This window comes from Puccinia triticina, chromosome 2A (assembly GCF_026914185.1).
Source record: "Puccinia triticina chromosome 2A, complete sequence".
In the NCBI taxonomy this organism is placed as follows: domain Eukaryota; kingdom Fungi; phylum Basidiomycota; class Pucciniomycetes; order Pucciniales; family Pucciniaceae; genus Puccinia; species Puccinia triticina.
The window spans coordinates 2,362,633-2,374,126 of record NC_070559.1 but is presented as its reverse complement, the minus strand read 5'-3'; the positions used below and the strand labels follow the sequence as shown (position 1 = coordinate 2,374,126).

General features: G+C 50.9%; 3 protein-coding genes across 3 annotated transcripts; all 3 read left to right on the top strand.

Moving 5' to 3' along the window:
* Positions 1-3,140: 3,140 nt before the first annotated feature.
* Positions 3,141-3,775, top strand: PtA15_2A237 (uncharacterized protein; the record flags this gene model as incomplete). Its single annotated transcript, XM_053166237.1, has 2 exons — positions 3,141-3,268; positions 3,325-3,775. 2 exons carry the CDS (start codon positions 3,141-3,143, stop codon positions 3,773-3,775), a joined length of 579 nt encoding a protein of 192 aa, XP_053017479.1.
* A 647-nt stretch (positions 3,776-4,422) lies between these two features.
* On the top strand, positions 4,423-7,554 carry PtA15_2A236 (uncharacterized protein; the record flags this gene model as incomplete). Its single annotated transcript, XM_053166236.1, has 6 exons — positions 4,423-4,615; positions 4,697-4,861; positions 4,930-4,980; positions 5,054-5,151; positions 5,233-6,573; positions 6,649-7,554. The coding sequence occupies 6 exons, from the start codon at positions 4,423-4,425 to the stop codon at positions 7,552-7,554; spliced, it is 2,754 nt and encodes a 917-aa protein (XP_053017478.1).
* A 969-nt stretch (positions 7,555-8,523) lies between these two features.
* PtA15_2A235 (uncharacterized protein) lies at positions 8,524-9,220 on the top strand (the record flags this gene model as incomplete). The annotated part of the gene is made up of 3 exons (XM_053166235.1): positions 8,524-8,550; positions 8,630-8,716; positions 8,786-9,220. The coding sequence occupies 3 exons, from the start codon at positions 8,524-8,526 to the stop codon at positions 9,218-9,220; spliced, it is 549 nt and encodes a 182-aa protein (XP_053017477.1).
* Positions 9,221-11,494: the final 2,274 nt, after the last annotated feature.

Genomic DNA, 11,494 nt, shown 5'->3' with positions numbered 1-11,494 from the left:
CTTGGATTTAGGGAACATGGCTAGGTTCATAAAACCACTGCGTCTGCGTCCGGCAAGGTGAGCCATCCACCCGAAGAAGCGGGCTCTAGGGATCGATCAAAGGCATACATACGAAGCAGCAACTCCAGTCTTTCAACAACCGACCTCCCTGAATCGTCGGATTAAGTGGATGGACTTTCCTCGCGCTCATATAGACTGATTTATCAATAAAGGCGAGAAAAGATGCCCACCCGGTGTTGATGCTTCAGCATAGTCTGTTTTCGTCTTAAACTTAAGAAACAGGACTGGGTTGTTAGAAGCAGTGCATCTGCATTAGGCGAGGTGAGCGATTCAACCAATGAAGCAGCTTCTGGCGCCCGAACATAGGCAAGTATGGTAACAGCTGATAATCGTTGAATGGGAATGGATGGGCTTTTCTCGCGCTTTTGTAGAATACTCTATCTGGTAAGCGCAAGTCTTGCTCATTTCTCAATCTTGGGATTTCTTAACTAATGCCAGTTGTGTCCTCCCCCCTAGTTAACTCACGTTCATTTGAGCGTTGTTGACGAAAATATATCATGCGCTTCTTATTTAATGGCGAGTTGAATTTGTGTTCCTATCCAGCTGCCATCGGGATAGTTCAACTGTGCGCTTACCTCTTCACATTTCCTCTGATCAGGTTAATTGCACGGAGGTGTTGTGGTTTTCGGCCGTTAAGATTTTGGAAGAAAACCGAACGGGACCAGAGCTTTCGAAAATGATGCAGTAAAGATCTGGTCGATCAGGCGGATCAAGTCGGCAGGCTGAGCCCGTCAGTAGTTCCACGCCGATAATCAAGGTCACGACCCTTAGCGATTTCCGGCTTGATTTCTGCTCTTTCCATTTGCAGACGTGAAGCATCCACAGTCCCAAACCCCACTTTATCAAGAATGCAGACCATGATGGTGCGAGATGGGACATTATGATGATACAGCACAGAAGCGGACCCGAGGTTTGGAAAAGTGATGGAGTACAGCTCTGGTCGACAATGCAGGGCGAGTTGGCAGGCGAAGCCCACCGGAAGCTTTACGCTGGAACTCACGGCCACGGCTCTCAGCGATTGCAAGTTTGCCTTAACTACGGACCATGATGATAGGATGGTTTCGGGCACCTCACCCGACGTTGAAGCAGCTAAGTTATAAAGCTTAGAATTCCTCTCCAGAATAAACAAACCAATTATCTACGAAGGTTCATTTCTTTTGACGCAACCATTGGTTCTAGTTTACCTGTGGATTTTCTTTCCAGAGTCCGCGTGGTTTTAGTTGGGTACGTCTTTTGCTGCGTGAGCTAACTGCTTGGGCAAGACTGTCCGAGCAGTTATCGTACAAAGTTTGTCCAACGAGTTCGACAATCTGGACCCAGCACCCTGCAGAACTCGTTGGGCAAAGTTTGTCCGACAACTGCTCGGACTGCCCGAACAGTTATTTTTGGCAGTGCTCTGGACCTATTCTTAAACTCACTTGAATACTGCGATAGCGTCAAGGCGATCTGTTTGCACAGGAATTCGTGAGGAAGCGAGCAGAAAAATTTGTGACCTGCGAAGGGCTGAAGGCAAGGTGCGCTTGATCTACCTTGACTGGCTTACATGTAATCACCATTCCCTATTCTTTTGTGGACCGTGGTGCCCTGACGTATTAGGGTCCCCAGCAAACACTGGCTATAAATCGTGGACTGTATTCGCCGAAGTTGTGGTCTCTCACTTCTCTCGAGGATATAACCGAGAACAGCCAACCCAACCGGCCTCCGCCGACCGTCCAGAGGCTCAGCATTCGAACCCGATTGACATACCACCCACGATTACATTCCGGCTAGAGAAGTAGAAACATATACATAAAGTCAGTAAGCAACCCCTGCTGATAACAACAGCTGCGATTGTTGCTATGCGGAGTTTTTTTTGTGTATGTCACAGAGGATATTCCCTCACTGAAGGTTCGATACATACTGGATGGTTGGTAGTGCGACATGGGCCAGAGAATGCATCCCGTGGGGGAGGTACACCAGGACTAGAATGAGTATCTGGGACTGGGTGCTTGTTTGAGGAGCTTCTTGAAGTTTTTCAGTCGCAATCCCCAGCCGATGATGGATCACTGCGTTTATGTCTCCTTGTGTCGGGGTCGGGCCGCCAGGCTGAGTTCAGCGGACGGGCGCAAGAGCCGCAGCAAAGCACACCCGGATATCATGCCCGCTTCACGACTGCGCAATCCCAACACGACACCATAGTCACTTTGGTATGCCGTGATTGGTATGCCGTGATTGGTATGCCGTGATTGGTATGCCGTGACTCCGCGGTGCAGATATTGGTCTCAGCTTGGATCCCAAGCACCCAAAGATAAGGCTCTTGCAGTTTGAATTCCCACCAATGCAAGCAAATTCGTATCTTGGGTTCTTTTTGTACAAAACTTCAACCCATAGAACTCCAGTATGTTTTAATTGCAAAGATTATAAGGATCCAGAAAATAAATTGGCCAATTAAACTTGAAATATAAACTATGTACTCGAAAAAACCGTGAGAGCGTGTCCGACCCCTTCGGATGATCCGATGGCTTCTTCGCATTGCTCAGGAAGGCTCAGGAATAGCCCTCCCAAGAATGGACACTGAGGAGCAAGTTTTTGATAGTTTTACTTGAAAAATTATGTACAAGACAGCTCAGATTGAGGGCTATAACTACCAGGTATATGGGGCAATGAATTGAAAGTTGAGAGAGAGAGAGGGAATAAAGATGTAAATACACAATTTATGATTTTCTGCGCAAAAGCCTGTCAGCCTCAGGCGAAGAACGTGTCTTTAGTGCCTCTCCTTCGGAGATGCTTCGCGCCTCCTCGGAGAAAAGCTCGGAGACAGTGGAAGTTCGGGCTGGGAGGCATGTGAGGCATCCAGAGAGCATCCGGCGGGTGCATTCTGGAGAAACGTCCAGAATCCAACAAGCAGAGTCATCCAGCCGATGCAGCGCTGGACATCAGAACACATGTCCCGAGACATCTCCAATTGCCGTCCGCGGCGACCCGTGGGGTCAGTCGGCCTCAAACCAAAGCGAGCGCCCAGGAAGTTCGAGTCGGCCTTCCCGCGCTTGATTGTGGACAGTGGAGACCGGCCTGCCCAGCGGGTAACTGTCCATGAGCTGATGGCCAGACCCGAGCCCTGGCTCACACCATCTCAGCCAGCAGCCGAGTATTGTTGGTTACCTCGCGCCGGCGACCGAAGCCGACGCGGTGTCGGCCCCGCACTGATGAGCGCAGTACAAACAAGCAAGTATGTAAAGATATCTCGTAGCTGGTAACAACGTGCTGATTCATGAAGAGCCAAAGCCTTCCTGCCTGGCTCCGCGTCGTCGCCGAGGAGGATCGCTTGAGAGTCGAGCCCAACCAGCGGCAACCGAGGCGGAGTGCAGTCGCCATGAGGAAGCTCCCATGTAGCCTGAGCCATGCTGCTGGCCTAGACTCCGGCCACTACTACTACACACACCACTTCCAAGACTCGCTCCAGTGGATGAACAGCCAAGGAGGTGTTGCCAGCTTGCTTTCGGTATCATCAGCATCGGATTCCATCCATCTCCTCTCCGACCACCATCCAGTCCAGCCAACCCGAGCCCAGCAATCTGCAACTTGTTTAGTCCAGTCTGCCTGGAACCTCTTCGATAGCCGTATAGTGACTTCCCACTCACCTTCGCCCCCGCCTCCTCTCCTCCAGCTCGCCATCCCCCAGCCCAGGCTTGCTCGGCTTATGACTCGAGTTCTTTGCCTTCTCAAGACCCTGTGATCTGAGCTCCTGTCTTCCTACACGCTCCCGGCCGCCCGCACCGACCCCTCCCAGTCCCGCCAATCAGATACTTAACCGTCGTCTCGTGAACCCTCCATCCACGCTGCTTTGGGTACCACCCGGGAAATCCGCCATTTATATATCTTCTAAATAAGTTAACCCCATATCAGCCTTCCTCTTTCAGAAAAAAATCCCACAACGGTGGACCTTGCCCTATAAACATATCAGATATATATATATTTTCAACTGCCTGGTACTCATCATCCGTAAGTTACTGGGTGCTCGTCCTCGCAATTCAAAAACATGCGCATCGGCGAAAGAGACTTTTACCGATTATGGTTCCAGCTCATCCCTCGGATGATGTCAGAGTCTACCCATCAGTGGGGACATTGTATTTACGTGCTCGGCAGATTGCAGATTAATTGATGGCTGGCTTCGCTGTGTTTTTTTTTTTTTTTTTTCTCCATTTCGCTAGAAATTCAGCCCGGCCAGATACTCCACAGCCGGCCACCAAGAAACGCCTATCGAACCTCTCCCGCCGGACATCTCGACCCGATTTCGTGCCCGTTGTGCATTTGTGGACCGAATCTCAGCTCGTATAGACGCTTTGCACTACGTCGCCTAGATATCACTACTGCCCGGAAATCATGCGCCCCTCGGGAGAAAGCTCACAGCCGATGTCCACCTCCTCATCCGCATCAAACCACGCCGATAGCTACATGCCCGGCACCTCGATCAACTTTTTTAACAACGTCACGCCCGTGCCTGACTGGTCCGAGGAAGATGTCAAGGGGTGGCTCCAAGCGGTGGGATACGACGAACTGGCACACATCTGCGAAGGTGAGTGGAATTGAGTCCGGCTGGTTACCTTTTTTGTGATGATTGAAGGAACTGAATCAGACCAACTTTCCCCTTCCACAGAGCAGGGAATCGATGGGACCGTGTTGATCCACCTGGATTCTGAGTGCCTGAGAGACTTGGGCTTCATCAAAGTGGGCCAGAGATTGCGCCTGATGCGCTTGATCAATGAACTTACCGGTCTCGCCGATAATTTCGACTTGGCCGATAGTAATCCTAAGATGATGGGTTCGTGCTTTGGTAAATTCAACATTATAACAACAGCTGGCGGCTAACCACTTGATTGGCCTTCGCAGGTGACCAAATAAACCTAGAATGTGACCTGTGGACTTGTGTCCAAACCCAAAGTAAGTCTCGAATTTCCACTCTTGAAAAGGTTTCCTTTGGGCTGATCGGAATCCTTGCTGTCGCGTCTTGCAGGTGACCGAATCAGACTCTTGGAAGATCAGGTATGGAATCTGAAAGAAACCACCAAGTTCCTCAGGGAACGGACCGATAGTTTGAGTAGTTTCAATACGGTCAGTCCAGCACTCAACTCATAAGGTCATCTAGCTCTCAGCGCCCACATTTGAGGCTGACTTGGGTACCAATTTTATCAGAATTGGGCGATGCATTCATGCCCCAACTCGTTGGCTCTGCAATCGTCGAAACCGTCGGCTGACAGTGGAAACTCTACTCCACCCACCACGGCGTCGTCGATCCGGACGGCTATCACTTGTCTGACCTCTAGCCATCACAAGGCGCAGGATACTACTTCGAATGAGTCGGATTCCGCGGTCGAGCATTACACCCCCACCAAATTACATGATTCAGTAGAGCACCCTACTGGCGGCCTGGATCGTTTCACTCTTGCGTCCCCCATCAAATCCACCAAGAAACAGGCGCTGGCAAAGGGCCCTTCCTCGCCGCAATGCGCAATTGATGACTCGTATACCGACACAAGCTCATCCTCGTCCAACAGCAGAACTCCTCAACCAGGGGTCTCCCCCCACAACCTTGCCTTTTCGCCCAACACCCACTCGCCCAAGAAGCCTTTTGCATTCAACGCTTCTCGAAATTCGCATCAATCCATCCACAGCTTGGCCGACCTGCGCCGGAAATTCTCCGGCCCAAAGCCCGATGAATCCCTCTCGCAATCCAGTTCACCAGCAACACCTCATACCACGGCTCGCAAGCCCTCATTGGTGACTCGGCGAGTGGGGCCGCCAGCACAAGGGATTGGTGCACGGTCGATGCGCAGCGGAGGTGCTCTCAACGAAAACCGGGCTGGTGGTGTCTGGAAACGGTCTTCGAGCACGACCATCCTGACTGGCTTTCTGGAAGAGCAGAGCCATGCCAAGCCTCCTTCGACTGCACGGCCTGACCTCAATCCGTTGAGCCCGTCGTCCATCAACCGATCGGCCTCTACGTCGAATCTCAAGACGCTCAACAGCTCCGACCCCAGATCCGCCTCCCGACTCAAGCGGCTCAACACGGAGACCAGTATGCGGGTCAAATCAAACACCGAGCAGACAGTGATCGAAGTGCTTTCCAATCACCTTTCGGCCTTCTGTGCTGATGAACATCATGCATGGGCAAAGCATGTCTTGCTACTCAGGATCAACGACGTCAAGGAATACTGTCTGAGCTACGACGACATCCCTCTGAAAGTCTATCGCTCGTTCCGATCCCGCGAGGGCGTCGACTTCGCGATCCGCTCCATTGAAGAGATCCCTTCCCCGTTGAGACTGGTCGCAAACAGCCGCAAGAAGAACCTGAGCTTCAACCTCGAGGAGGAGCTCACTCCCGATGATTCCAAGTCCGGGCCTGATGGGGAAAACAAGAAGCCGGAAACCGAATCCAAACCCCTGGCTTATGGTCTAGCAATTTGTGGCTACCAAGCCGAGGCTCCAGGAGAGTTGACCATCAAAGCTGGGGAGTCATTTAAACTGAGATCTCATGTAAGTCAATTTTAATGTGAGGGGTCCCTTGAGGCTGCGATAACTGATGCTGTCTTTTTGTACTTTGGGTGTCAGTCAAAAGGCAGATACTATTTAGAGAGGGAAAGCAATGTTCTCGGCTCACCTCTGTCGGGCACACACGTGACTCCTTCGCCCTCCCCGACCCGCTTCGTCAATGAGTCATCCAGTGACAACGTCGGCTGGGTGTCCGAGAGCTGCATTCTGGAAAGTACGCAATCGATGCGCACAGTGAGCGCCAACGGAACCTCGCTCAAGCACCTGATCTCAAGCCCGTTGGATGGAGCGAGTGAATGTTTCGATCTAGAGAATCTGACGACGGTCAAAGTCTTGCTGGTCGCGTTCCAATCGCAGCCCACCACCTGGTCTGGGGAGCTCACGAACGTGATGCAGGGCGAGAAGATCCGGGTGTTTAACCACAAGACGCGCTTCCACTGGGTGTATTGTCTCCGCGAATCGAGTGGCGAAAGGGGCTGGCTTCCGAAGTGGATCCTGTCGGCGAACCTGCAGGTGATCCCTGACCCACACTCGCCGGGCTCGCACAGCAAGCTGCAGAAATACTTGCTCCAACAATCGAGTGTTCGCGGGGGCAGCAGCAAGCCGACGGACTCGTCGTCGGAGCAGAATGCGAATCGGAAGGCCGTCTTGTTGGGCCGCTCGGCCTCGACCGTATCCCCGCCGAAACATGTCCCCACCAAGCCCGGAGGAGACAGCCCCACCTCGGTCCGCGGCCTCCGCACCCAGCGCAGCCAACCCTTCAATCCAAACACCCTCGCCATCTCCATCGACCCCTCCATGAAAACAAGCCTCTCAAGAAACAAGCAGGACGGCACCTTCGCCACCCCGGAAGAGGCCGCCGACTCTGGCCCCTCCTTGACGCGCTCCATTACCGATGGCTCTCGCGCTATCAACTTCACCCCGCGTAGCCGCAGGTCTCGAGTCAGCTCTACCTGGGACTCCTGAAAATACTCTCTCGTCTTCTTTACTTTTTTTTTCTTGTTTCAATTCCATCCGCTTATATTATAATCCCTTTTTTCTTCTTTCTGTGCACCAAGTGTCCGATATTTCTTTGTTTCTTTATTTCTGTCTAGACAGACCAACCTTGTTAAACTAATCAAGTGATCCATTAGCTATGATGGTTTTTTTTTTTCAACCCGCTTTCTTTTTTTTTTATCTGATGATGATGGTGTAGAGCCTTAGCTAGCTCGATAAACACATCCAGATTTGTGAAAGAAGTTCTGGCCAGCTTTGCCCTTATTCACTTCTTCCTTTTTTGTTCAATACTTGCAACATGTTTTAATCAATATCAAACATTGTAATCATGTATTGATAGGGGTGTCATCAGTGAAAAAACCCGGCATTTTCGGCCGGGTATATGTCATGTCCGGTTTGACGACCGGGCCAAAGGAAGATCCGTCAGGAACGTACAATCATCTTGTGGTCCATATGAAGACAGGTTTCACGCTAACTTAACTAAGTCCCTCTCTATGTGGAGGGGGGACGCTGTCCCGCAGGGACCCTCCTTCCGAGGTCGCTTCGCTCCCCCGAGGAGGAGGGACTTGCTAAGTTAGGGTTTCACGGTAGTTCAATTACACATCACTTCATCCATCCAAGCCCTTTTCAATGATACTTTTCATCAGACGTACAACATGTTGCAAGAAATTGGCGCCTTCTCCACGTGGGGTTATCCTGACGCACCGATATAAAAGATAGGAAGGTCAATGGCCTCGAAAGCATGTCCTCGTTCCAATATCCCTTGTCTTTCGCAGGAACCAACACGTACAATCACAAGCACTCCGCTTTCTGATCTAGCAATCGAGCACCAGGTTTTCACAACAGCGCCCCGCGCTTTTTGATAATCGTCTTAGCTTTTAATCCGATCTCTCATCCCAAACCATTTGGCAGCGCCATACCCGTGTTTCGATATCCCCTATGGCGGCCCGGTTAATTCTTTGCCTGGTATGTATATGAGACCGTTCATCACCATTCCTTTGATTTTTATCGTCTAAGACAATGTACGAAATTTCATGTTCAATAGATTCTCGTTGGCAGATGCTTCGCGATGAGCAATCGTTTTGGAATCGGTCGCGAAGTCACGGATTTAGCTGGGCCATCCAATCGTGGGGTAAGTTGGAGGCCTCGATTCCCCCAATGAAAGATTCCTTGCGACTGAACTATGGTCCATTGTTTATAGAATTCAGAAGGAAGCCGAGAAGCTGTGAGCCTCAGTTCATCTCATCCAGGGGTCAATGGCGAAATTCGTATACGTATACCCGGCGAACAGAAAGTAGTCGTAAATCTTGGTTCAACGAAGAGCTGTCCAGTCTGTCGGGTTGCATTCGTTCAAGGTGAAGAACTCAGACGATGTATCGCGTGTGCCCATGATTTCCACATACCTTGCGTCGCAGGAAAGGTTCAATGCCCGAAATGTAAACGAGCGGTCGTCACAGGAAAAGAAATACCTGAATCGGACCTTGAGTCAGCCAAAAGGCAAATAGCTGGTATGGCCACCAACATAGCCGCAAACGATCAACCGCGCGTAACAAAGAAGCTTTTCGAGGATATAATTGCATCAGTGATGGTTTGCGGTTGGATCTGCGTCATGGTCCATATGCGTATCTACGGTTAAATTTTAATGTAAATCATGTACGGTTAAATTTTAACTCGCATCAGTAGAAGCTTGGGAAAATTTCAGTGCATCTGCTTTCATTGGCAAAGGCCAAGAATGGATTACTCATCATCCCGCATCCCTCACTATGTTTCGTCCCCCCTCACTCCTTACTACACACCAGCAACACCGCAACAGCTACGCTACGCTACAAAAAGCGGCATTATAGCGTAGCGTAGCGATGTCCCGCTATTCCTACAACCGCATAGCGAAAGCGGAGCGGGATTGTCGCTACTATCAGCGGTAGCGTAGCGACAGTCCCGCTATGATAAATTGGAACTCCATGTAGCGGAGCGAATTTTTTGCGCTATCGCTATAAAATAGCGAAGCTGTAGCGCAGTAGCGCACCAATGCGCTATTCTCCGCTGTTAGCGGGGAAAACACGCTTTACCGCTATCAGCGCCTGAAAAGTGCATCCTGGGCGCGCGGCGCAGTCTCACCAATCCATGTGTGATCGGACACAAGATGCACCACCCTCATTGTTGGACGCGGCGGCCAAAAATCCCAAGTTCTAATCTGACCTCAAGAAATAAAAATAATACTATTCCTTCCCCCTTAGATGAAATAACAGTTTTACCCCCCTGCCCATTGAAATGAATGTTTTTTCCCCCTGCACCCAATGCTATTATAGCAAAAAGCGCACTAGCGCTCTGAACTTGCTATTCAGCGGCACCAAGCCGCTAAAGCCTAAAAAGCGGCTATCTAGCGGGTTTGCTGCTATTATAGTGGTTAGCGTAGCGGTGGCCCGCTCTTTGCCGCTACAAATAGTGCGCTATTATGATCTGGGTTCCCACCCCCTATTCCTGAACATAGAACCAAAGCGGCATGGCCGCTTCCCTCAGCGCAGCAAAGCTGACCTGGAATTTGCTACGCTTCCGCTACGCTCCCGCTTTGCATAGCGTAGTTGTTGCGGTGTTGGCGGTACCTGTGGTACCCGCCAGCGGTACCTGCCAGGCGGTGCCGGGTGCGGTACTAGGTATTTGATGTGGGACAAAAAACAAGGGGGTACCCAGGTACCGGTTGGTACCAGGGTCTAGATCAACAATCCCTATTTTAAGGGTCAGGCTTTAGGCACGCCAAAAAAATGCCGGATGCACGCCAAAAAAGGCGTGAAATCCGAACCACTCCAAGATTTTTGGAGTGGAGGATTGTTTGCTCCAAAACCAGCACCCATTTGGAGTGCCCACCCTGGCACTCCAGGCTGGTATGGAGTGAACACCCTGCCACACCAAAACCAGCCCCCCCTCAATGGCCGGTCTGCGCCGGCCATTGAGGGCAGTATGTACAATTGATGACCGGAACAGGCCGGCCATCGAGCGAACACACCCCTCTCGATGACCGGCATAGACTGGTCATTGAGAGACACACTCCTCTTGATGACCGGCATAGACCGGTCATTGAGAGACACACTCCTCTTGATGACCGGCATAGACTGGTGTGGTGATTTATATAGTCAAGCGCGGTAGAATGTCCACGCGGGGATAGCACAGGTGGGAATGCACAAAGCTTCTCAGGCAGAATGCATTCCGGTGACATAAGCACTGAGGATGATGTCAGGAAAGCACACTAAGAAAGCTTACAGAAAGTCACGCGCGGATTGGAATGCACGGATTGCGGATTGCGGATTTTGGATTGGGTATTCAGAGCAGAGCAGAAAAAGACAGGGCTGGACTGCGGCAGAGCTACACACGTGGACTGCTAGCAGCGGCGCGTCAGCGGGTGAGCCACAACAGCCAAAGCGGGTGGAACCGGGGTGGAGGCGGTGGCAAGAGACCGACTGACGGGGGCTAGACAGAGGAAGGTGGGAGGTCAAGCGTCGGAGAGGAGCGGAGTCTGGGAAAGTGACAAGCGGGATAGCGGGCGGAGCTTGTGAGCCTGAGTCTCTATAGTGACAGCAGGACACAAGAAAGAAGGGGGGAAATATTTGGATTTCTTTGGATAAAGAAAATACAAATATAAAAGAGAGAGAGAAACTGAGCAGGATCAAGATAAGCAGATTTTCAAGGTTATTCTGGTGGGAATGCACATCCACTGGCAATGCTAACTCTTCAGAAGAGTGCTGCCAAGCTGTGCTAGAGAGTGCTACACCCTCCTCTCACCAAAGAAACGTGGAGGGATCCTGGATTAGATAGGTTTAATCCAGCCACAATTTTTTAGCTTCCTTCTGGATAGTCAAGGTTCTTCAAAGGGAAACCTATGTGGTTTTTTTCTTGCAAAAACCACAGAAAAAGAATG